Raw genomic sequence first — 23,538 nt, 5'->3', positions numbered from 1 at the left:
GATAAAGGAAAGTCCTGAACAGAGAAAACGGGAAACGGTGAAAAGTTTTTCAATTCAAGGTCTAGCTTCTAAGGAGACGACGACTAGCTTTTCATTGGTTTCATGCGTGTATTAAAAAATGTCTTGGTTGTATTAAAAAAAAGGGGGGGTGGGTATTTTTTTTGAGTACGTAGTCTTCTCATTTTGCTGTCGCCCTGACTGGTATTTAAGTATATGGATTAAAAACTTAGTCTGTACTTCAACCTGGCTTTCAGTTGCTTGTTTGGGAAATGTGTCCATTCACTCTATGGCCGGGCCTCAGGCTGGCGAGGCTTTTGTTTGCTCCCGGGGCTGCTGTCCTCACAAGCTCCCTTGTCGCCCTTGCAGGGGACAAGAACCCACAGGTGGAACTGTCCTGGAGGTAATCCCAGCTGCTCTCGAGTTCCCATCAAAGGAAGTCCCTTTTGAACTTGACACCTGCTGGCCACTAAACCCATGAAGCGTCTATTCACTGGGGGCCAGATTTTGCTGCGTGGGGCAACCACACCTCCACCAAGGGCCCCTCGCTGTCCTTCCCGGGGGCAGGATCTGAGGTTCTGCTTGTTGTCTCAGAATTAACACCCAACCTTCCCTTGCTTTGCTGTCGTATTTATTTATTTATTTATTTATTTATTTATTTTACTATTAATCCATTCATATCTCAGTGCTTTTGCTTCTTCCTTCCCCAAACACACCTTAGAGCATTTCTTGCCCTTCTCAGTGGCCCAGCAATATTTTTTAATATGTTTTTATTGACTTCAGAGAGGAAGGGAGAGGCAGAGAGAGAAACATCCATGATGAGAGAGAATCATTGATCGGCTGCTTCCTGCACGCCTCACGCTGGGGATCGACCCCCAACCCGGGCATGTGCCCCGACCAGGAATGGAACCATGACCTCCAGGGTCACACGTCGACGCCCAACCCACTGAGCCACACCGGCCGGGCCATTTTATCCTAATTTCTAAAAGGGTAGTGAGGTGTTATCCTTATTTTCAAGTGGGAATAGTACGTAATTCGCATTACTAGGACCGCTATCCGCAGGCCTCAACCACGACCCTGACATAAGAACCATCTGGCCCCGCGGCCATCCCTCAGCTTACAGACGCCCCCACCACGAGGTCTCCGTGTGTCCTCGGGGCTTTCCAAGACCCTCTCCTCCAGCTTTCCTGGCACGTGTGTTAAAACGCATGGCGCCTGGCTTGGTCTCCATTCTGAGCGGCCAGAGGGCCTGGACCACGTGTGCGTTTGCACGTTATAAACTGATCTCTGCGCCTTCGCCAAGTTCGTCCAAATGCCACTCTCCGCCAACCACCTCCTCCGTCCACACCGCCTTTCGGAGCCGAGTCGCCCCGCAGTGAGGTTCCCTCCAGCAGTGCTCCTGCGCCTTCGCCCGGTGCTCCGCCCGGGGATGCGGGGTGGCAGGACCCGCCCCGCTGGGTCCCCCGAGGACCCGCACACGCCCCCAAGCTCAGCCCCGCTCCGGGTCCCGCAGCTGCCTCCTCGCGCCGGGCGTCCTGCGATCGCGCCTGCGCGCTCCGCCCCGCCCCGCCCAGTCCGCCGGCGTGAGAAAAGGCCCGCGCCGCTCCGGGTTCTGACGGAAGTGGACGGAAAAGCATGAAAAAGCTCCCTGCGCGCCAGTGCGCAGGCGTGGCGGTGCTCACCACTTCCGGGGCCGGGTCCCTGCCAGACCGCGCGGGCGGTGGGCGGGCGCTCGGCTGCCCAGTGGGGGGCGCTGCAAGGAGGGCGCCCGGGTCGGGGCCGGCTTCCTGGAGGGCGGGGTGCGGCCGAGGGGCGCGGCCCGGGGCGGGCGCCTGGGGCGCCGGCCCGATGCCGCGGGTGACGGCGGGTGACAGCGGGCGGGGCCGAGTGCACGCCCTCCGCTCGGCCGGGCCGGGAGGGTCCTCGGGCGCCGTGCGCGCGGGGCCGGGCGGGCGGGCGCAGACACTCGGCTCGGACGCGGCGCCATGCGCGGGCCGCTCGCCTGGCCGCTGCGCCTGCTCGTGAGGCGGGGCCCGCTCGCCTGCGCGTGGACCCCCGCCGCCCGCGCCCCCGTGTCCCGGCCGCTGCCGACCGGCCTGGGGCCACCGCGGCTTTGGGGCGCGGGCCCGGGCGCCCTGCGGGGTGCGGGGGCCGCGCGCTGCTGGGCGAGCGGCTGCCCGGGCGGGGATCCCGGCGGCGGCGCGGGTCTGGCGCGGCTTCTGGGGCTGCGGGCGCGGCCCCCCGGGTACCCCCGCCTCCCGCGCGCCCTGCTCTCCGGCGGCCCAGCTAGCGGCGCCCGCGCGGGGGGCGAGGCCTGGCGGCGCGGACCGGCGGTGCCTGCGGCCGCGGCGGCTCCGAGGGACGACTCGCGGCTGCGCCCCGCGGCGGCCGGGCGCTCCGAGGCCCAGAAGCTGCTGGGGCTGGCGTACCCCGAGCGCCGGAGGCTGGCAGGTAGGGGTCCCTCCCACCCCGTCCCCTTCCCGCCCCCTGCCCAGCACGCGGTCCCGGTCGCCGATCGGGACCCCCGTCCGCTTGCCGCGCGGCGAGGAGGGCAGGGTGACCTCCTCCTGGGGGTTTTGGACCCAGAAGCGCTGGACCGGGCGCTCCGCCCACAGTGGCTGTCGGGTTGGCTGGGCACCTGCTGGGCGATTCGCTTTACGTCTGTTTGGTTCGCGGACCTACGTTCTCCAAGGCGCGCGGTGTGGTGGCTCCTAGAAAGTCGGGTCTGCTGCTCCCTGGCGCTGCCAGCATTCACAGAATCAGCCGGGTTTTTATTCTCTCCCCCCCGCCCCCCATCTCTTATTTTTAGAAATTAGAACTCGAGCCAAAAGCATGTCTGTTTGTATTATGCACTTACGCTGATTTTTTTAAAAACATGATTTGTTCTATTTCGGCAGGGTTACTAAGCAGTCAGTTTTGCCACGTGAAGGGGAACAATCTAAACCTTTTTTTTTTTTTTTTTAACAATCTAAACCTTTTTCCCCATCTGTCCCCCTGCCTTTGCCCCTGGGGTGATGGGTAGGAAGTTGCTTTGCTATTTTCAGAGCAGTCGGCCCTGGCCCGGGTTACTGATGTATAAAGTCTAGGAGTTTTGCCCTGGCCGGTGTGGCTCAGCGGAAGGAGCATGGGCCTGGGGACGGAAGGGTCCCGGGTTCGATTCTGGTCCATGGCAGGTACCTGGGTTGCAGGCTCAATCCCCCAGCTCTGGTTGTGACTTGGGCAAAGGCAGCCAATTGATTTCTCTCTCTCTCTCTCTCTCTCTCTCTCTGAAAATTAATGGGACAATATCCTCAGGTGAGGATTAGCAACAAAATCAAAGGTAGATCAATAAACTCCAGAAGTTTTGGGAAACGATAGATCACAACCCAACTAAACCAAAAGTAATTTTTATACAGAGAATGAACGTTTTTAGAAAACAAAATCCAGATAAACAAGGCGGATTTTGTAGCTCCTCGTTTTTAGCCATTAGAGAAAGCTTTAAATGCTCGTTTTTTAGGTTTCTCTAAATCTTCCTTTCTTTTCTTTACTTTTTTTTAAAAAAGTGATTTCAGAGAGGAAGGGAGCGGGAGAGAGAGATAGCAACATTAATGATGAGAGAATCATTGACCGGCTGCCTCCTGCACACCCCACACTGGGATTCGAGCCCAGAACCAGACACGGGGAATCGGACCTGATTCACAGGCCGATGCTCAACCACTGAGCCACGCTGGCTGGGCAAAATCTTCATTTCTTTCGTTGTGGGTCCCCTTGGTGAGCAGAAGGAAACGTGGTTTCTGTTCCTGCTGGGGCTCCCCATGAGTGAAATAAGCACATGATCACGTGACTAGAGATACAAGTGGATCTGTGATGAGAGCTTGGAAACAGGCTGTGAGGCTCTCGGGGAAACACTTGAAACCGGTGAGCACCCCACATTCTCTGCTGCAAAACCATTGCCTTAGCAAGGGTCCTCCGACCAGTGGCTGGGGACTTGGGGGGGTGGAGGTTGGTGCTGGGCAGTCCCGTGGGAGCTGTCAAGTCTTAGGGGCATTCTTGGCATCACCCAGGTGCAAAGAGGACTAGTTCATCACGTGGTTGTATGTAGATTTTGATGGAAATAAAGATCCTTGTGCCCGGCCAGTGTGGCTCAGTGGTTGAGCGTTGACCTAGGAACAGGAGTTCACGGTTCGATTCCCGGTCAGGGGACGTGCCCGGGTTGTGGGCTTGATCTCCAGTGAGGGGCATGCAGGAGGCAGCCAATCCATGACTCTCTCATCACTGACGTTTCTCTCTCTCCCTCTCCCTTCCTCTCTGAAATCAATAAAAATATTTTAAAAAGGGAACATTTTGAAACGAGGAGCTCTCGTGGACTGAGCTGCTTGGGCGAGCGGCTGTCCCCCTCCAGTTGGCAGCGTGGGGCCCAGAGCAGGGCGCAGAGCGTCTTCGGTGAAGGTGTAAGTGGCGGTGGGACCAGGCCCAGGTTGAGGCTGATGTAGAGACCCTGAGCCCTACAGGGAGCGGCCCCCTTTCTCCATGAACTTGGAGCAAGTGTACGGGAACCCAGTGTTACTTTGTTTCTGAGGTATTCAATGTCAGGAAGGTTTTCTGGTGCCCACACGTGCTCAGCCCACTGGGTAGCCCAGCCCTGCCCCTCTCATGCCCATCGTCCCTGTACCCTCTTACCGTGTTCCCACGTGTCCTGCTGGTATGTTAAGACAGCCCTAACCACGGCAGGAGCTGTACCTCCTTTTATTTAAAGAAGGGAGCTATGTGGATACGCCACATGGAACGACTGTGAACATAGAATTTGAGGAAATACATTGGGTTGCACACTAATTTTAAAAAATATTTTTAAACGGGTAATGAATACATATGGTATCTGATGAGGGAATCTGATGAAGACCCCTCATTAGGACATCTGGCTTCCTCAGAACTCATTCGATAGGATATATTGAAGCCAGTCTGGGCGTCGGCATTCGTGGGGTTCAGAGGAAGTGAGGGGTCACCATCAGTTTGTAACTTATCTTCATAAGGGCAGTCCCAGAGGTTGCCACATGGCTGTCAAGTGCTGGAGATAAAGAGCAGTTGTGTGTGTGTGTGTGTGTGTGTGTGTGTGTGCGCGCGCGCGCCTGCCTGTTTCTTAATCAAGAGACCAAAGAAAGCTGAGTTGAAGAGAAGGAATTCCACTGTTAATGTGTTAATTTTTAGAAAAACGAATATTAAAAAAAAAACCACCTTTTTCAAAAATTCAACTACCCACTCGAATAACAGTATTTTCAACCTTTTGCAGCAATTTCGGAAAATGCCCCCTGAACTGCCTGAGCAGAACACTTCGATCTTAAGTCATTTGTACCAGGACCTTAAACAGGACCTGCTGTCTGACATGTTACAGATGTGTGTGGAGACGTGTTCGCATGACTTCCATGCCCAGCCCCCTGGTCCCCGCCCCGCGTTGCCCTGGGCGTCGGGACGTGCAGCTATCTCTCTCCAGCTGTGGCCCGCACAGTGGCTCTCCAGGCTTTTCCCACTGATAACCCTTCATCTTATCACTTGGCCTTCGCTGCAGGGCTCACCAGGAGCCCGTGGGGGCTGACGGGATAGGAGTCATTGGTCAGAGCCCTCGGCTGCACCTGGACGATAGGAGAGCCTGCGAGGCCTCTTGCTGTCCCAGTGAGCCGGGTAGTGAACAGGGGCCTGGAGTTGGGCCTTCGATGAGCCGTGGGCCCCTTGGGCTCCTGGGAGATTATAACGGGGCTGCCAGCCGGGAGGCCCTTGGTGTGATGGGCCGCTGTGTGCAGAGCAGGTCTTCCCACACTTCCCAGGCCGGCTCCTAGTCTCACTGTGGAAGGTACATCCCCCCACCCGCCACCCCCCACATGTGCATTTGGGGCCTCCGGTGTGTGTGGGGGGGGAGGCCTGGGAGGGCGCCTCTCACTTAAATTCTCGATAAGGTCTTGTGTGTGTGGCTTTAGATTAGGACCATTCTTGGAACCCGATGCCGCCAGGAGCTCTTGCTGAATCCGTAGTTAGATTTTACGAAGACAGACCAAGAAGTGACCGAAATAAACAGAGGCTAGGCCTGTGGGTGCCGTGAGCGAGGAGAGGACGGGCAGTGCTCAGCAGCCGTTCCCCGGGGCCCAGGCCGGGCAGAGGTGCTGGCCAGGACACTGAGGCTGTACCCTAGCGCGGGGACCACTCCTGGAAGCCAGGCGTGTCTGTCCACCGGGGAAATGCTGTATTTCAAAGAGAACATGAAGCCGAAATCGGTTTGGCTCAGTGGATAGAGCATCGGCCTGTGGACTGAAGGGTCCCAGGTTCGATTCCGGTCAAGGGCATGTACCTTGGTTGCGGGCACATCCCCAGTAGGGGGTGTGCAGGAGGCAGCTGATCGATGTTTCTCTCTCATCGATGTTTCTAACTCTCTATCTCTCTCCCTTCCTCTCTGTAAAAAATCAATAAAATATATTAAAAAAAAAAGAGAACATGAACATTCGGTGCATAGCTTTAAGGGTAGAATACAAACCAGATTTGGAAAGGACTTAGTATGAAGAAAAGTAAAATCTCGTTATTTTTATCTTTATTCCATGTTGATTCCTATTTTTGGATAATTTGGGCCAAATAAAATGTATTGCTAACATTAATTTTACCTGTTCCTTTTACTCTTTTTTTTTTTTAATCTTTATTGTTGAAAGTATTCCAGATGCCCCCTTCCCCCCCATTGGCCCTGCCATAATGGGAGCATACTCTTTTCAGTGTGAGGGGAACATTTTAAATGACACGGGCAGGCCCCCCGGACATGCCTGCAGGCCAGTGAGCGCTGGGGCCCAAGACAGGCCCCCCTGCTGTCACTATGGCGCAGGCGCCCTGCTCCCTGGCGCACGTTCACGGTCGGGCCTTGCATCAGACCTGCCAGGGCTCAGTCTTTGTTCTGCTGAGTCCTCTCTGAACCTGACCAGTTTCCTACACTCCCTGCTTCCTGCTCGTCTCCCAGCCCCGCGTGTCTTCACTTCCTTCCCCGCCCGGCCGCACGCTTTATCACCAAAAGCTGTGATATTGAGAAAGGACATGCCCCATGTGCGGGGAATGCCTGTTACTGCCTTCCCACGCGGACGGCGGGTGTTGTTGACATTCTAGACATCATCCAGGGCTTTACCTGCACAATTTGGTCTAGAAGCTAAGATACGGTTAGATACCAGGGAGGAGTGATGAGTAGTGAATGTAGGAGAAAATACCATCTGAGACGAACGCCCAGATCAAGAGACAGGAAGGAGGGGCTGGGGGCGTGGGGGGGGGCGTGGTCAGGTCAGGGTGATGCGGACAGTTTTTATCGGGTGCAGGGCATGGTCAGTCCCTCCCTGCGGTCACCCTACTTGTTCTGCCCTGGGACCCATCGGTTCTTCCTGTAGTCGGATCAAGGAGCAGAAGGGACGACCGTCCCAGCGCCAGCCCCTCGCCCAAGGCCCCCACGAGCTGAGAGCGGCCCGTGTCTTCCAGCCGCCGTCGGGTTCCTGGCCGTGTCCAGTGTCATCACCATGTCGGCGCCCTTCTTCCTGGGGAGGATCATCGACATCATTTACACCAACCCCACCGGGGACTACAGCGGCAGCCTGACCCGCCTCTGCCTGACGCTCAGCGGCGTGTTCCTGTGCGGAGCTGCGGCCAACGCCGTCCGCGTCTACCTCATGCAAACCTCAGGTCAGTGCCCTCCTCCCGGGAGCACGGCAGGAGCCCCGGGGGTGTCGTGTGCTGCGGGCCCCAGGCTTTTCCTCTCTTCTGCATCACATTCAGCAGGGGGCCCGGCCAGTGTGGCTCAGTGGTTGAGCGTCAACCTGTGAACCAGGAGGTCCCAGTTCGATTCCCGGTCAGGGCACATGCCCGGGTTGTGGCCTTGATCCCCAGCGGGGGGCCTGCAGGAGGCAGCCGATCAGTGATTCTCTCTCATCATTGATGTTTTGTTCTCTCTCTCTCCCTCTCCCTCTCTGAAATCAATACAAATATATTTTTTTAATATGTTTTATTGATTTTTTACAGAGAGGAAGGGAGAGGGAGAGAGAGTTAGAAACACCGATGAGAGAGGAACATCAATCAGCTGCCTCCTGCACACCCCCTACTGGGGATGTGCCTGCAACCAAGGTACATGCCCTTGACCGGAATCGAACCCGGGACCCTTCAGTCTGCAGGCCGACGCTCTATCCACTGAGCCAAACCAGTCAGGGCAATACAAATATATTTTTTAAAAAACAAACATTCAGTAGGGACACTGCCCGACGCTGGAGCTGTGGATTGTGGTAGCTCAGTGCCCTCTCCTCAGCCCTCTTACGTGACTTGGATTGAGCTGGGAGGGAGCAGCCGTCTGTTTTCCGGGAGGTTTGAGAGCACGGCTGTCACACGGGAGGCTGGAGCGGGGCCTCCTTCCAGGGGGAGCCGGGTGATGCCTGGACAGTGTGTCTGTGTCAGTCCAGGTGGCTCACGGGCACGTGCCTGCCACAGCCATGACAGCGCCCAGGACGCCCGGCTCCACGTCGGTTGCTGGCCACTGAGTTAATAAAATAAATACTCGGTAGATAATTAACCAGTTGTTGCCATTTGGAAGTTCAATACAGAAGAGGTTGCCGAGGAAGGACACCATTAACTCTCGGACAGTCACTGTAGTAAAACGTCTCTGTAAATAAGTCGTAAGCATCTCAGTCAGGTTATGTTTGCAGATCCCTGTAGCCTCTCCTCCGCCTCCAGGCTGCAGGGGCTAAGGGAGAGTGATGCTCGTTTCTGGCAGCTTCCTGCCCAGCTGCCAGGGCCCCGGGGAGTATCCCAGGGACCCACAGGGCAGTAGCCGCGCCTCCGAGGCCGCAGGCAAGAGGGATCACCTCGGCCCTCGCTGACCCGGCCCCATTGGCTTTCGCAGGGCAGCGCATCGTGAACCGGCTGCGAGCTTCCTTGTTCTCCTCCGTCCTGAGGCAGGAGGTGGCTTTCTTCGACAAGACCCGCACGGGCGAGCTGATCAACCGCCTCTCCTCGGACACGGCGCTCCTGGGCCGCTCGCTGACCGAAAACCTCTCGGACGGGCTCCGGGCCGGGGCCCAGGCCTCTGTCGGGATCGGCATGATGGTACGTCCCCCGCTTGCGGCAGCACCTTCTGGGCAGGGCTGGGCCTGTACCAGGTCTCTCGTGTCCAGGAGGAGCTCGGGTGAGCTGCTCCCTTCCCTCTCTAGCCACTGGCCAGAGGGCCGCCCCGCAGGCCGTGGGGACAGACGCTGCTGCTTCCCGCATGGCCTCTGGCACCACATGTCCCAGGACGCAGTCCTGTTGAGGCAGGCCCGCTGCTTTAGGAAAGGTGGCATTCGAAGGCAGCAGGGGGAAGGAACCTTCCGGTGCTGAGCAGTGGGTCCGAGAGAAGACAGGGAGTCACACCCGCCACCACAGGCAGTGCCACCCCTGCCCAGGGGACCCCTTCCTCTCCTCCTCGCCTGGGAGGGAAGATCAGTCCCCCTCCTTCCAGGGGCCCCTCGCCACTCCCACGCCTTCGTGTTGTCCTAAGTCCGTGGTCGGCAAACTGCGGCTCATGAGCCACATGCTCTTTGGCCCCTTGAGTGTGGCCCTTCCACAAAATACCACGTGCGGGCGCACGGACAGTGCGATGGACACTTCGTGGCCCGTGCACAGAAGTCGGGCGAGTCTATTTTGAAGAAGTGCTGTGGATATTTGGCTCTGTTGACTAATGAGTTTGCCGACCACTGTCCTAAGTGAATGAGTGAATGAATGAATGAACGAATGATTGGTTCTGTCCATTACTTTACACTGCAGTCTGCTCCTTTTTTTCTCAGCATTTTAGAAGAGCCTTGTTCTGATCATGCTATTTTCTGAGCAAATGAGATTTGGCAGATCTTAGTAATTTGTTGAAGGGGTGCTAGTACCGTTTAAGGTACGGTCACCAAATTCAGGGTTGACAGGAAACCGCACCAGGCCACTTCTGGAAGTCGGCTGTTTCTTCTTTGAGCAGGTCCAGCTGTCAGGAATCGCTCCTCATGCTGAGTTCAGATCCACGTGCTCCCGTCCACTGAGCCAGGGCAACGCTGTAACTCTTCCTGCCCTTGTCGGTTATATCTCCTGCCAAGTCCCTTCCGTCTGCCCGGCGCAGGACGCGGGTGTGTTCGGTCTCTTTGCCGTCTTGGCCATTTCAGTGGGACCCGTGGCTCAGGTTGTTCAGTGGCCTCGAGGCGGTCCAGACCTGGGCCCAGAATTCCTGCTGTGGTCCCGCAGCGTGAGCAGGCGGGCCTCTCCCTCACCCCCGCCTGCTCCCCTTCTCTGTCGATGAACCCCATGGTCCAGAGCGGCAGGGGTCAAAGGCTCCCGCCTGTCTGCAGCGGCTCTTGGTCACGTGACTCCTGTGTGGCATGCTCAGTATTTGTGGGTTTTATGGAAAGTTCCACCAGTACAGCCCGTCTCTTCATTGAAACACACACACACACACACACACACACACACACACACACACAATAGGTCGTGAGAATTTGCTGCTACTCCGTGTAACAAATACCTTCTGGCTTTGTTTCTGACAGTTTTTTGTCTCGCCTCATCTGGCCACTTTCGTTTTGAGTGTGGTGCCTCCAATATCCATCCTTGCGGTGATTTATGGACGATACCTACGGAAACTGACCAAGCTCACTCAGGACTCCCTGGCACAAGCCACGCAGGTAGGTACAGGCCTTCCTTGGCCCGGTCCCCCTGAGTGAGCTCAGAGCCACCCGTGGGCAGACCCTAGGAAATGTGCTCAGACTTGGCAAAAACTGCTTACTTTTCCTTAACATTAGAACTAAAATACTCTGCCTTCTAGACTAGATCACTACCCGCATGTCAGAATAGATCCAGCTTAACTGAACATTACCTGGACTTCTTCCTTCTTCCCATCACTGTTTCTTGTAGGACAAAAAAGCTAACCATATTTTCCAAACACTTTCTGGGTGCCACTCTGTTCTCCGTTAATTAATAAAGGTAGCTTTGCAATGCTGTCCAGTATTGTCTTCTTAAAAAATTAAAAATAATTCTTACATTTTCACATTACAAAAACCATCCATGTTTCTATTTAAAATATAAAGGGAAAAAATAATATGCATCAGCCTGCCTCTCAATTAACATTACTAATATCTTGGAGCCTGTCCTTTTTGTAAGCCTTTTTCTCTGCATGAAGACATATATCTGTATCTAGCTGTATACCCTCCGGTTTATCTTTCAATCTACCTCTGTATAAGCTGTGCATCTGCATAGATCGATGTTTCCAAAAATAAGATTGTTCGGGACTCTCTCCTTTGTAGCCTGTTTTTGACTTAGTCACGTATCCCTGCAACTTCCATTGCTCGTGTCTTAAAAATGAGAGCCGGTTTTCAGTTGTGCCTCCAGAACTCTTGGCATGTGACCTTGCCCCCCGCCCCCCAAAATGTCTTTGTTCTCCCAGCTAGCCGAGGAACGCATCGGAAACATCAGAACTGTTCGAGCTTTCGGGAAAGAAATGACTGAAATCGAGAAATACACCAGCAAAGTGGACTTCGTGATGCAGTTAGCAAGGAAGGAGGCGATCGCTCGGGCAGGCTTCTTCGGGGCAGTAAGTGCACCGCTGCGGAAAGGGAAGAAGGCGGATGTTGTCACTGGGAGAGAGTGCTATTCTGTGACTCTGGCCATAGATAGAAAGTGAGTCTGTTCTACCTCAGGACTAGGAATTGCCTTCCTTAGAGTGTTTTTGTGAGAGAGGAGGAAACCAATAAATGTAAGGAAGGAAAAGGCAGTGGGCAGGGGAGACCAGACACCGTGGGATCAGGCGCTGGCTCTCCGCGTCACGTGGGTGCTGCTGAGGCAGGCAGACTGTCCGCCCCTTCCAGACCTGTTGAACCGGAAACGCCGCGGTGGGGCCAGCAGTCTGTTTGAACAGCTTCCCCGCGTCTTTTGATGTTTCCAAAAGCATAACCTCAGTGCACTTGGAGAAAGAAGGGCCCCAGACTGATCATAATGAACTAGACAGGACCCTGACCTAGCAGCTCACCATGAAGGCAGATTCGTAACATGTCCAGTCTGGACAGAACTTCACAGGTGACGCGTAATGGCCGGGACTCAGCAGGTAAGGAACAGGCCCCGAGGAGGCAGCGCCCACCCGAGACCCCACATCCGACTGGTCAAGGTGGATCAGAGATCCCGGACTCCAGCCTCCTGGCCCGTCCGTGCCCAGGCCGTCACGTTAGCCTGTGTAAACACACGTGTCAGTTATGTGCTCACTGCCTCCAGTTAGGGAACGAATCCTTCATGTTATTTTTTTTCTTTTGCAAACCGAGCAGATAGAGTAGAATAGGAACCTGAGGGGTGACTCAGCTGCTAGGTTTCCGTGTTGATGAGATTATTTCTTTGGATATCGCAGTGTTTTTAAAGTATGTCTTCATTTGAAAGTCAGAGGAAAACATAATCGTTTGGAGAAGCCTTGCTGTGACAGTTAAATGAGGAAGGGCTTACAGGCCGTGATCTTGCTGTCTGCCGTGTGGGTCTCTGCCCCCCACCTGACGTCTGCGTTTCCTTCACTCGACAGACCGGGCTCTCTGGGAACCTGATTGTGCTCTCCGTGCTGTACAAAGGCGGGCTGCTGATGGGCAGCGCCCACATGACCGTGGGCGAGCTCTCTTCCTTCCTCATGTACGCTTTCTGGGTTGGATTGAGCATTGGAGGTATATGATCTAACCAGGCGTGGGGAGTTACACGTGGAAAATCGGGTTCTGGTTTCTGAAAGTAAAACTTCACTCTCCCATTGGTCCATCTCTCAGCAAGTAGATGCACCTGAAAAAGCTTTGTCCTAGAATCTTATCCCCACTCGACCATGTTTCATCTTCTGAGGACCCCCATACTGCTTTCCACTTCACAACCCCACCGCCAGCGCACACAAGTCCCCACCTCTTCACATCCTATCCAGTACTTACTACTGGTTGACTTTGGACAATAGCCATCCTGACAGATGTGCCGGGATATCACTGTGGTTTTGACTTGCATTTCCCTGACAACGAGTGATCCTGAGCATCTTCTCATGTCTGTTGGCCATCTGTGTGTCTTCTCTGGAGAAATGTTTATTCAAGTCAGAAAGCCCAGAACTAAACCCACAGTCAGATGGTCAGCTAATCTACAGTAAGAGAGACAGGATTATACAAGAGGGAAATGAGTCACATCAGTAAATGGTGTTGGGAAAGCTGGATAGATATATGCAGGAAAAAATAGGAAACTGGATCACTCTCTTACATGATATACAAAAATAAGCTCAAAATATATGAAAGACCTAAGTACTGGTGCACAGAAGACCTAAACCAGGAAACTCCTAGAAGAAGACAGGCAGTAAACTCCCTTTGACATCAGTCTTAGCAATATTTCTTTGGATGTGTCTTTCTGAGCAAAGGAAACAAAAGAAAAAAGAAACAAATGGGACTACCTCAAATTAAAAACTTTCTGCACAGCGAGGGAAACCACCAATAAGACGAAAAACAACCTACTGGGTGGGACAGAGGTCACGTTAAGAAGAGATTGCTGGGGGGATATTTAACATCACCAGGTTCCTGTTCAGTCTGTAGCCTAGTAAAAGTTGCATTTTGAACGCGGAAAAGGGAGGTTTGGTTTTTATAGGTATGAATATTGGGGCACTTTATTTCCCTTCAAGTATAGGCTAAGCATTATGTTTTATTTATATTGCTATGTTTCTGGCTCGGCAGAATTCCCTCTGTAGCACTGTGCTTTGAACTCAGTGGTTGATTAGTGCGGCCGTACGTATTTGTAAATTCCCTGACCAACCACTAAGTCCTGATTAGAAATCAGGGAACTCGGAGGAGGAGATGCTGGAGGAGAGCGAGGGTACGAGACGGGGGGATTCTGCCCATGGGTTCCCAGGCAAATGCCTCGGGTCCTTCTTTGAAAGCAGCAGGTTTTACGTTAAAAGCACCTGTCACTTTGCCCAGCGGGATGGGAGCAGCGGACGGCTGTGGCCGGCACCAGTGACGGATGTTGCGTCTCCCCTCAGGTCTGAGCTCGTTCTACTCGGAGCTGATGAAAGGACTGGGTGCCGGGGGCCGCCTCTGGGAGCTGCTGGAGAGGAAGCCGGGGCTGCCTTTCGACGGTGGGTCTGCAGCGCCTTTGCCCTTTCTCGTGGGGGTCACAGGTGTGCTCCCTGCCTTGCCTGCAGGAGGGGCATGAGGGGGGAGGTCAGCAGTGGGGCGGGGGGCCCGGGATGTCCCTGGAAGCACAGGGTGTGCCGCCCACCGCCCACCTCCCCGCAGGGGCCCTGATGCCAAGACAGCAGGTGGCAGCCTCGCGTGCCAGGGGCCAGGGCCCTGCTTGTCCCCCGATCTGTTCTCCTTGGTGGTTGTGATGCGTGTAGGGGGCAGAGGAAAGGAAGAGGCGTCATACGTGTAAAAGCCCCGCGTGTGTTGGTTTAGGGGACGGCGTGAGGAGTGCTGGTCCTGAGGGTCGTGGCCAGCTGCTTCCCTGGAGGCCAGTCCTCAGGGCTCAGGAAAAGTGGCCGTGAGCTGTGCCCATCCCCAAGCCCTCCAGGGCCTCGCTGGCGCACGCCCAGTATTGCCCAGTGCCCTCCAGGACCGGGGCGGGGGAAGTAGCCCAGGGGGCACCAGGCAGCGTGGACCCTGCCCCCTCTGCTCCGTGGCTGGGGTGTGTCGTCATTCTCTCAGAACACGGATCGAGAGCAGATCAGACGAACCCGGGAGCAAGGGAGCGACAGAGGCTGGCTCAGGGCGGCGGAGCCCCCTCCAGGCCGTGGTCGCTCGGGCAGGTGGTTGGCTGTGAGCGCAGTGACCTGCAGGGGAGCTGGGACGGTACCTTCCACCTCTCGGGGCACAGGGCCTGGGCACTGCCTTGGCTGGGGGGCGTGCGGAGCAGCTAAGGGTAGGCAGAGGCCTCTTCCTGACTTGCCCGGGGAGCACCCCCAGGGCTGCTGGGGGCGGCGTGTTAGTCAGACAGGTGGGGGCTGCGTTCACCTGGGACTCCCTCCGCACTGAGTGATGACGCTCCGTCTTCCGTTTCAGAGGGGCTGACCTTGAACGAGAAGAGCTTCCAGGGTGCGCTGGAGTTCAAGAACGTGCACTTCACCTACCCGGCTCGCCCCGAGGTGCCCATCTTCCAGGACTTCAGCCTCTCCATCCCCTCGGGGTCCGTCACGGCGCTGGTGGGCCCCAGTGGGTCCGGCAAATCCACGGTGGTTTCCCTCCTGCTGAGGCTGTACGACCCCCTTTCAGGTGAGCCGGTGGGTCCTCACCTCGGAGGGTGGGGCTGTTCTCGTCCATCCCACGCCTGTGCCCTGCACGAGGGCTCCATGTGCGAAGAGCTGGGGGGAGAATTTATTTCGATTCAGAATGCTCAGGAGACTTTAAAAAGGCCCAACGGCATCCCAGTTTAATTTAAGATCGTCCCCAGGTGGTGTCCCTCGGTCTCTCCTTTTGTGAGACTTTCAACCTTTCAAAAACGGCGCCTGGAGCCTCCCCGCCCGACCTTGTTTACGCGCATGGGTGGCCCTGACCAGTGGCTTTCCTCCCTCCGCAGGGACCATCAGTCTGGACGGTCGTGACATCCGCCAGCTGAACCCCGTCTGGCTGAGATCCAAGATCGGGACAGTGAGTCAGGTAGGAGGAAGGGGGTATTTTTATTGTGTTTTTCTTTTAAAGCTGCATTTGTTGCTCGCTTTTTGCTTGGTCTGGAGTCTCCGTGAGGAGGATGGCGGTTTTCCAGATGCGCTGAACTGGTCTCACGTGGCAGATTGCATCAGCTTGTAAACAGTGCTGCTTCTCAGGACCTCACGCACTTTAACCCACTGAAGCACTGACCTTTTAAATTTACTTTTTATTTATTTTTAAAATATATTTTCATTGGTTTCAGAGAGGAAGGGAAAGGGAGAGAGAGATAGAAACATCCATGATGAGAGGGAACCATTGATCAGCTGCCTCCTGCACGCCTCACACTGGGAATTGAGCCTGCAACCCGGGCACATGCCCTCGACTGGAATCAAACCCGGAACCCTTCAGACCGCAGGACGATGCTCTATCCACTGAGCTGAACCAGCTAGAGCTGGTTTGTGTATATTTCAAAAAGCAATGTCCTCGGTGGAAGGCAGGCCGCCGGAAAATGCAGATGGGCTTGTGGTCTCCCAGGGCCTCACGACTCCCAAGAAGAGGGAGCTTGCATTTATGAAGTGCCTACTGTGTGCCGAGCGCCGTGCAGGCTTCTGCCATGGATCTCGCTCCCTGCAGTGGGTGGGAGCTACAGATGATGAGATCAGTCCTGCTGGGCGATTCATGAGGAATGGGCAGGTGGGGCCAGGAAAGCAGCATGTGCCCTTTGGGGGCAGTTTAATAGCCTCTCGGATGTAAGTGCTGCGCTGAGTGAGCCCACGGTGTCCGCTAGGCGTGTGAAGTCTGTTTTGAACTTTGAGGTCAACATGTTTTATTTCCAATTTGCAGGAACCAGTTTTGTTCTCTTGCTCAATTGCTGAGAACATTGCTTACGGGGCAGAGGACCCGTCTGCGGTGACTCCTGAGCAGGTGGAGAGGGTGGCGGAAGTCGCCAACGCAACTGCTTTCATCCGCAGCTTCCCGCAGGGGCTCAGCACTGTGGTCGGAGAAAAGGGGGTTCTTCTCTCAGGTGCCTGTTCTGTTTTTAAATGTATTTCTATTGATGTCTGAGAGGAAGGGGGACAGAGAGAGAGACATCCATGAGGAGAGAGTCACTGATCACTGCCTCCTGCACACCCCACCCTGGGGATCGAGCCCGCAACCTGGGCGTGTGCCCTTGGCCAGAATCGAACCTGGGACCCTTCAGTCCGCAGGCCGACGCTCTATCCACTGAGCCAAACCAGCCAGGGCTAAAAATGGGGGATTCGAGTGGTTTATTCTGTTACCTCCAGTTTCATATGTGCACACAAACCACACATTTTAAGAGAGTGGAAGGGAGAGGGAGAGAAACACTGATGTGAGAGAGACACATCGGTTGGTTGCCTCCCACATGCCCCCAACCAGGGCCAGAAGCCTGCAACCGAGGGACGTGCCCTTGACCGGAATCAAACCCGGGACCCTTCAGTCTGCAGGCCGACGCTCTATCCACTGAGCCAAACCGGCTAGGGCTGTGCCAGGCATTTTCTAAACGCATTACACGTATTATCTCATTTAGTCTTAAAAAACCCTGTGAAGCAGATCCTATCACTGTTCCCTTTTCACTGGGGCACAAGCGAAGCTGTCCAAGCTGGGAAGTGGCAGAGCGGAGTCTGCACCTGCAGGGCAAGGGCCACAGGGAAACCAGGAGCCCAGGGAGCCCCAGGTTCCTGAGCAGAACATGCAGAGGACGGGAGCGGAGAGCATCTGCCTCAGAGTGTCACCCCTCACCCTTCCTTCCTCACGTTATGCTCCTCTTTCCCCGGCCCAGAGAGGAAACGGGGGGGGAAATCAATGGAAAAAATACCCTCGGGTGAGGATTAAAAAAGAAAAGAAAAGAAAAAATGCCTGGTGCATTGGGACACCTCCGTGAATGGTAGCCAGCACAATATTTGTTACTGTGAATCCTGAGCTTAATGAGGAGGAGCATATTTTAAAACAGGGTTCTGTTCTGCCATCTGTCTTAGCGAGGGCTGCCTGGGGGAAGCTACCTTCCAGTTGCCACATGGCTTCTTAGAAAAGCCTGTTACCGGGAATTGGTGTTCAGGCTTTGCATTAAAACACCCTTGTCGTTGCCAGGTGGGCAGAAGCAGCGGATCGCCATCGCCCGGGCGCTGCTGAAGGTGAGCCTGCGGCCCCGCGGGGCGGTTTTGTTTTTCGTTAGAGACCTTGTACCTTGTAATTTACTGTTTTCCTTCTCCCTGTTCTTCCCTTTTTCCTTGGAGGGGAGGGGAGATACATGACGGACAGGTCTGGTGAGAGGTGAGTGAGGCATTCCCTGAGTGCACGCTGTCCAGACTTAACAAGTATTTGGGGGCTGTGAGGAGGCCAGTCCTGTGCTGGGATTGACAGGGAGAAGCATACAGTGTAACGAATGAAACAGTGATCCCATCAGAATCTAAAACAGGACCAGTCTGCTTGCTGGTATAATCCGTAATCAGCTGCCAAGCTGAGTAATACAGACTTGAAATGCTTGTCCAAGACTTCTGAGAGGAAAGGGAACGCATTTTAGCTGGAAGTCAGACATGGGATGTTTTAGGAAGGGATAGTCTTTCCTCTGTTATTTAACGACTCTCCTCCGATGGATAAGTGATTTAAAAAACTGCTTTATTGAAGCATAACTTACACACCAGGACCTTCCATTTTCAATGTACTTCCAGTGACTTACAGTAAATTTACAGTTACTCAGCCATCACACAATCAAAACAAAACAAACATTTCTTTTTTATGTTAGAGCATTTCTGTCCCCCTCAGATAAACCCTTGTACCACGTGTCGCCTTTCCCCATTCCCAGCCTCCGCCTCAGGCGCAGCTCATCTGCTCGCTGTCTGGACTGGCCTCTCTGGTCATCTCAGCTCGATGGAATCGGACAAGAGATGGTCGTTAGCCTCTCTCACTAGCTCACGTCTTCGCGTTTCCTCATGTTGTCGCCTCTGTCAGAACCCTCTTCCTCTCTGTGGCTGAGTGGCACCCTCCGTGGGGCCGGCCCACGGGCTGTGTATCCGTTCACCACTGAGACCTCGGGGCTGTTTCCGGTTTGGGGCCCTTGTGGACAGCGCTGCTGAGAGCGATGGGGCAGAGGTTTGCGTGGACACGGTTTCCTTTCTTGTGATCAACCCCGGGCCACGCTGGATGGAGTGTGTTAGTGCATCAGCTCCCCTTACATTTTCGTCTTCCGTGCTGCTCCCAGCGGAACAGCAGGCAGGGCCTGGAGGGCCTGGCCTCCGTGGGACTCACTTCAGAGCCGCCTCGCGCTGCGGTTGATTGGCAGCAGGAAAAGGTGCCCTGAGAGCAGCACCCAGTCCCGGGGCCACTGTGATACGGTCTCAAGTCGCCTCCAACCCCCCTTCTGCGCTCATCACAGTCACCTGCGAGCTGTGGTTCTCTTTGCAGCAGTTTTGTTGTGATGTAATTCACACACTATACAACTCACCCATAAGAAGTGATAATTCCGTGGGTTTTAGTGTATTTAGTGTTGTGTATCCATCCCAGAAGCCATGTTAGGACCTTGTCATCACCCCTGAAAGAGATGCCGTCTGCTGTCGCAGTCACCCACACCCCCGGCCTTGTGGCCCCAGGGACCCCAGCCCGCAGGGACCACGGACCTGCTCTGTCGCTAGGGATGGGCCTACTCTGGACACTCCCTGTAGAGTCACATGACATGTAGCGTTTTGTGTCTGACTCACTGAGCAGAAGGTTTTCAATGTCCGTCATGTTGTATCATGTACGGCACTTCATTTATTTGCATTCCTGGGAGTTGGTGTCTTTCTAATAACAATGTTTTCTTTTTCGTGTTTTTCCTTCTTTAGAATCCCAGAATTCTCCTCCTGGATGAAGCCACCAGGTGAGGCTCTCTCAGTCCTACCTGTGATTATATAAAGCGAAGGCTTCCTTTTCCAAAGACTCACCTTCCTGTACTTGACAGCGTTGCCACTGCCAGGGCCCTTTCCCTACTTTAAAGTGACTGAGTCTGTCTGAGTGAGTGACAGGAGGGAGGGTGGTAGCTCTGGTGAGACACATGTGTGATGAGTCCCCGATCACTCCCATCAGCTTCTACTTATGTGACAAGTTTTGCGGAAATGTAGAGGGCCCGCTTCCTGTTTAATAGCACCGTTATCCTATCAAACATGTAAAGTAGACCCAAGAAGTTACCATCTAGAATTCAGTGGTTCTCAACCTTCCTAATGCGGCGACCCTTTCATACAGTTCCTCATGTTGTGGTGACCCCCGATTTCATTGTGACAAATTGAACATAATTAAAGCATAGTGGTTAATCACAAAAACAATATGTAATTATAGATGTGTTTTCCGATGGTCTTAGGCGACCCCTGTGAAAGGGTCATTCGGGTCGCGACCCACAGGTTGAGAACCGCTGATCTAGATCCTCGTGAACATTCACTGCTAGCGCAGGGCCGCTGTGTGTGCACAGCGAATGCATGGGCCGCAGTCTGCCTGGCACTGACTCTTTGCTTTCTCGCTGGTTTCCCGCTCAAGTGCGTTGGATGCTGAAAATGAGTATCTGGTGCAGGAAGCTCTGGACCGACTAATGGAAGGAAGGACGGTGCTGATCATTGCCCATCGTCTGTCCACCATCAAGAATGCTAATATGGTGGCTGTTCTCGACCGAGGAAAAATTATCGAATGTGGAAACCATGATGAGCTGCTTGCCAAACCAGATGGGATATACAGAAAATTAATGAACAAACAAAGCTTCGTGTCAGCATAAAGAAGCAATTGCTGGCAAAGTGAATCCAAGAGACTGTAAAACAAAACAGCACTGCAGGGGGAAAATTCCTTAGAGAGGGTATGGAATCTGTAAATGATACTTCGAGTTATTTGAAATAGGCCTATTTTTCCCAAAGTATATAAACTATTGTTTTGAGATGAACCTGTTCTCAAAACCTTTACAGTCAGAGTTTTAATAATTATAACTTTCTAAATGTCTATAGCACTGAAGTTATTTTCAGGTTTTATACTTTATTTTATCTTGGAATATTTTCATACAGCATGGCACCTCATTTTTTTTACCTGCTGTTCGAGATGGAAGTTATTGTCAAATGACAACTTTAAAAGGGAATTATAAATTAAAAGGCCTAATTATTTTAGGCCAGTTTGCCAATCACTGTGTAATTCTCTTGATAGTATTCTGCCCTCTTTGGGTCGAATGGTACTGGGTTGTGTCATAGAACAGTGGTCAGCAAACTGCGGCTCACGAGCCACGTGCGGCTCTTTGGCCCCTTGAGTGTGGCCACAAAGTTTCAATCACACTGTAGGAGCGCGCCCGCACGTGGTATTTTGTGGAAGAGCCACACTCAAGGGCCGCAGTTTGCCGACCACTGTCCTAGAAGATGAAAACCTAGCCGTTTATTTTATCCTCATGCTCATGAAGTGAGCCTGCGTGTCATACATACAGAGCTAGTGACTGTCTCCTGGCGAGAAGGGAACATTCACATTCTCCATCCCCTGCGTCTTCAGAGGTGTGAGAGCTCAGGAGGCTGTGTCCCTCTGGGACGAGGCTGTGTGTGTGTGTGTGTGTGTGGTCTTTAACATTTTGGGCACATGAGAGCCTGATGAGTTTGAAAAGGGGAAGAGGCAGCCCCATCTTTGCCCAGGAAAACTTCTATTTTCGCTACTCAGATATTTCTCTCTGTGAGCCCCCTGGAAAGTGAGGCGTGGGCTGCCAGGCATTATCAAGAAAGATGTCAAAATGAATTTTACATGATGTTGTCTAAGGCATGTTCTGAAAATTGTATTTTAAACATGTATAAACCCTAACCCAAATTTGACGGCCTTTTCTCAGTTACTTAAATACATTTGAAGTGTCATTTAATGAGGCTAAAATCTGAATAATGTAACTGTAATTTTCAACCTTAAAACATTTGAAGAAAGCTTAGATGTTCTTGCTATTCTACAGAATATCAAGAAACCTTAAGAACTTGTCAGTCTTCTGAAAAGAGGACATTAATAACTCCCTTTCTTGTACTTGTAACTATAGTTTCATCCACCTGAACACCTCAGAATTCCGAAAGCAGTGCTCACAACCACCAGATTTGCCAAATTTCATGTCAGTGCTGATCACTTGCTCTTGCCTCCAGAAAAAGTGCTTTTTTTCTGCATTGGTGACGCCAGACCCAAGAAGTAACTATGTAGAGATAAGTAAAATGGAAGTTTCCTCCTGTACTAGGTAATTGTTAGTTCCCTGGTTAGACTGGAAGAAGAATCCACTATTTCATGATAAGCAGGGAGACATATAATTCATTCTACATCAGGGAATTCATTCACGAATAAGTGGATTGTGTGCTTTGGATTGGTAAACAGTACACCTGTGACCATCATTTGAACAGACTTCACTTGTCGTCTCCGCACAGTGTGCCGTGACGGACGGTGTGGTTCAGCAGCTACAGAGCTGGACGCGAGGGAAGTCTGTGCCACAGAAGGACTTACAAAACCGAACTTGATCATTATATGTCATTTTCTAATACAAGATGTTCAGTGTGTCTTTAGATTACATTTATATCGTGGATTAAAATTTATAGTGAACTTTATCTGTGTCTGTCCCTTCTTTTCTGTTTTTGCCATTTTTATTCAATTTATTGGGGTGACCGATAAACAGCATTATATACCAGGTAAGTTTCAAGTGTGGACGTCTACAATACCCTGCAACCAAGTATGTGCCCTTGATCGGTGATTGAACCTGCAACCCCTCTGGTGTGTGGCCCAGCACTCTAACCACTGAGCACACTGGCCAGAGCTTGATGTTATTATTTTCAAAGAACCAGCTCTTGGTTGCATTCATTTTTCAATTGTATTTTTTTTTCTCTATTTTGTTTAATTCTGCTCTGATTTTTATTATTTCCTTCCTTCTACCCGACTTTGTTCTTTTTCTAGTTACTCAGGGTGAAATGTTAGTTTAGTTGAGATTTCTCTTGTTCTTGAGGTAAGTCTGTAATGCTGTAAACTTCCTTCTTAGTACCGCTTTTGCTGCCTCTCTCAGATCTTGATGTCATGTTTTTGTTCTCATTTGCTCCTGTTACCTTTCGATCTTCTATTTCTTCTCTCACCCAGTCTTTGTTTAGCACCATGTTGTTCAACCTCCACATATTTGTGGTTCTTTTCCGCTTTCTTTTTGTAGTTGATTTTTCCATTTCAAAGCATTGTGGTTGGAAAATATCCTTGGTATGATCTCAATCTTCTTAGGTATGCGAACCTACTTTTGTGTGTGTTGAGAATGTTCCATGTGCACTAGAAAAGAATGTATATCTTCCCTACTGTTCTGGGATGAAACACTTGGTAAATATCGATTATGGCCATTTGGTCTAATGCATCATTTAAGGCTGATATTTCCTTATTGATTTTCTATTTGGATGATCTGTCCATCACTGTCAGTGGGGTATTCAGGTTCCCTACTATAAATTTATTTTTGTCAGTTTCTCCCTTTAGTTCTGTTAGTGATTGCTTTATGTATTTTGGTGCTCTCTGGTGGGGTGCATATATATTAATAAGTGTTGTAAAAAAAAAAATAAGTGTTGTGTCTTCATGATGTATTGTCCCCTTTATCACTATGAAATATCCATCTTTGTCTCTTGTTATCTTTTATATTTTGAAATCTATTTGTCTGATATAAATACAGTTATACCTGTTTTTCTCTGAATGCCATTTCCCACCCCTTTGAGTCTGTCTTTGCAGCTAAGATGTGTCTTCTGAAGGCAGTGTATCGTTGTTTTGTTTGCTGAGCCATTCCATTACTCCTCTGTGCCTTTTAATTGATGAGTTCAATCCATTTATATATATTTTTTTAATTGATTTTAGAGAGGGAGGAAAGAAAGATAGAAACATCAATGATGAGAATCATGGATCGGCTGCCTCCTGCACGCCCCCTACTGGGGATCAAGCCTGCAAC

At 52.5% G+C, this 23,538-nt stretch overlaps 1 protein-coding gene across 1 annotated transcript; it reads left to right on the top strand.

Annotated features, from left to right (window-relative positions):
* Positions 1–1,982: 1,982 nt before the first annotated feature.
* Positions 1,983–22,183, top strand: ABCB10 (ATP binding cassette subfamily B member 10; the record flags this gene model as incomplete). The annotated part of the gene is made up of 13 exons (XM_081114417.1): positions 1,983–2,448; positions 7,468–7,668; positions 8,876–9,078; positions 10,530–10,664; positions 11,423–11,569; positions 12,539–12,674; positions 14,006–14,101; positions 15,024–15,233; positions 15,538–15,617; positions 16,452–16,632; positions 17,718–17,761; positions 19,448–19,482; positions 20,133–22,183. 13 exons carry the CDS (start codon positions 1,983–1,985, stop codon positions 20,362–20,364), a joined length of 2,166 nt encoding a protein of 721 aa, XP_080970543.1. The 3' UTR covers positions 20,365–22,183.
* Positions 22,184–23,538: the final 1,355 nt, after the last annotated feature.

The sequence above is a fragment of the Myotis nattereri genome (assembly GCF_964212035.1).
Source record: "Myotis nattereri genome assembly, chromosome: 20".
NCBI classification, from domain to species: Eukaryota; Metazoa; Chordata; class Mammalia; order Chiroptera; family Vespertilionidae; genus Myotis; species Myotis nattereri.
This window is presented reverse-complemented; position numbering and strand designations above follow the sequence as displayed.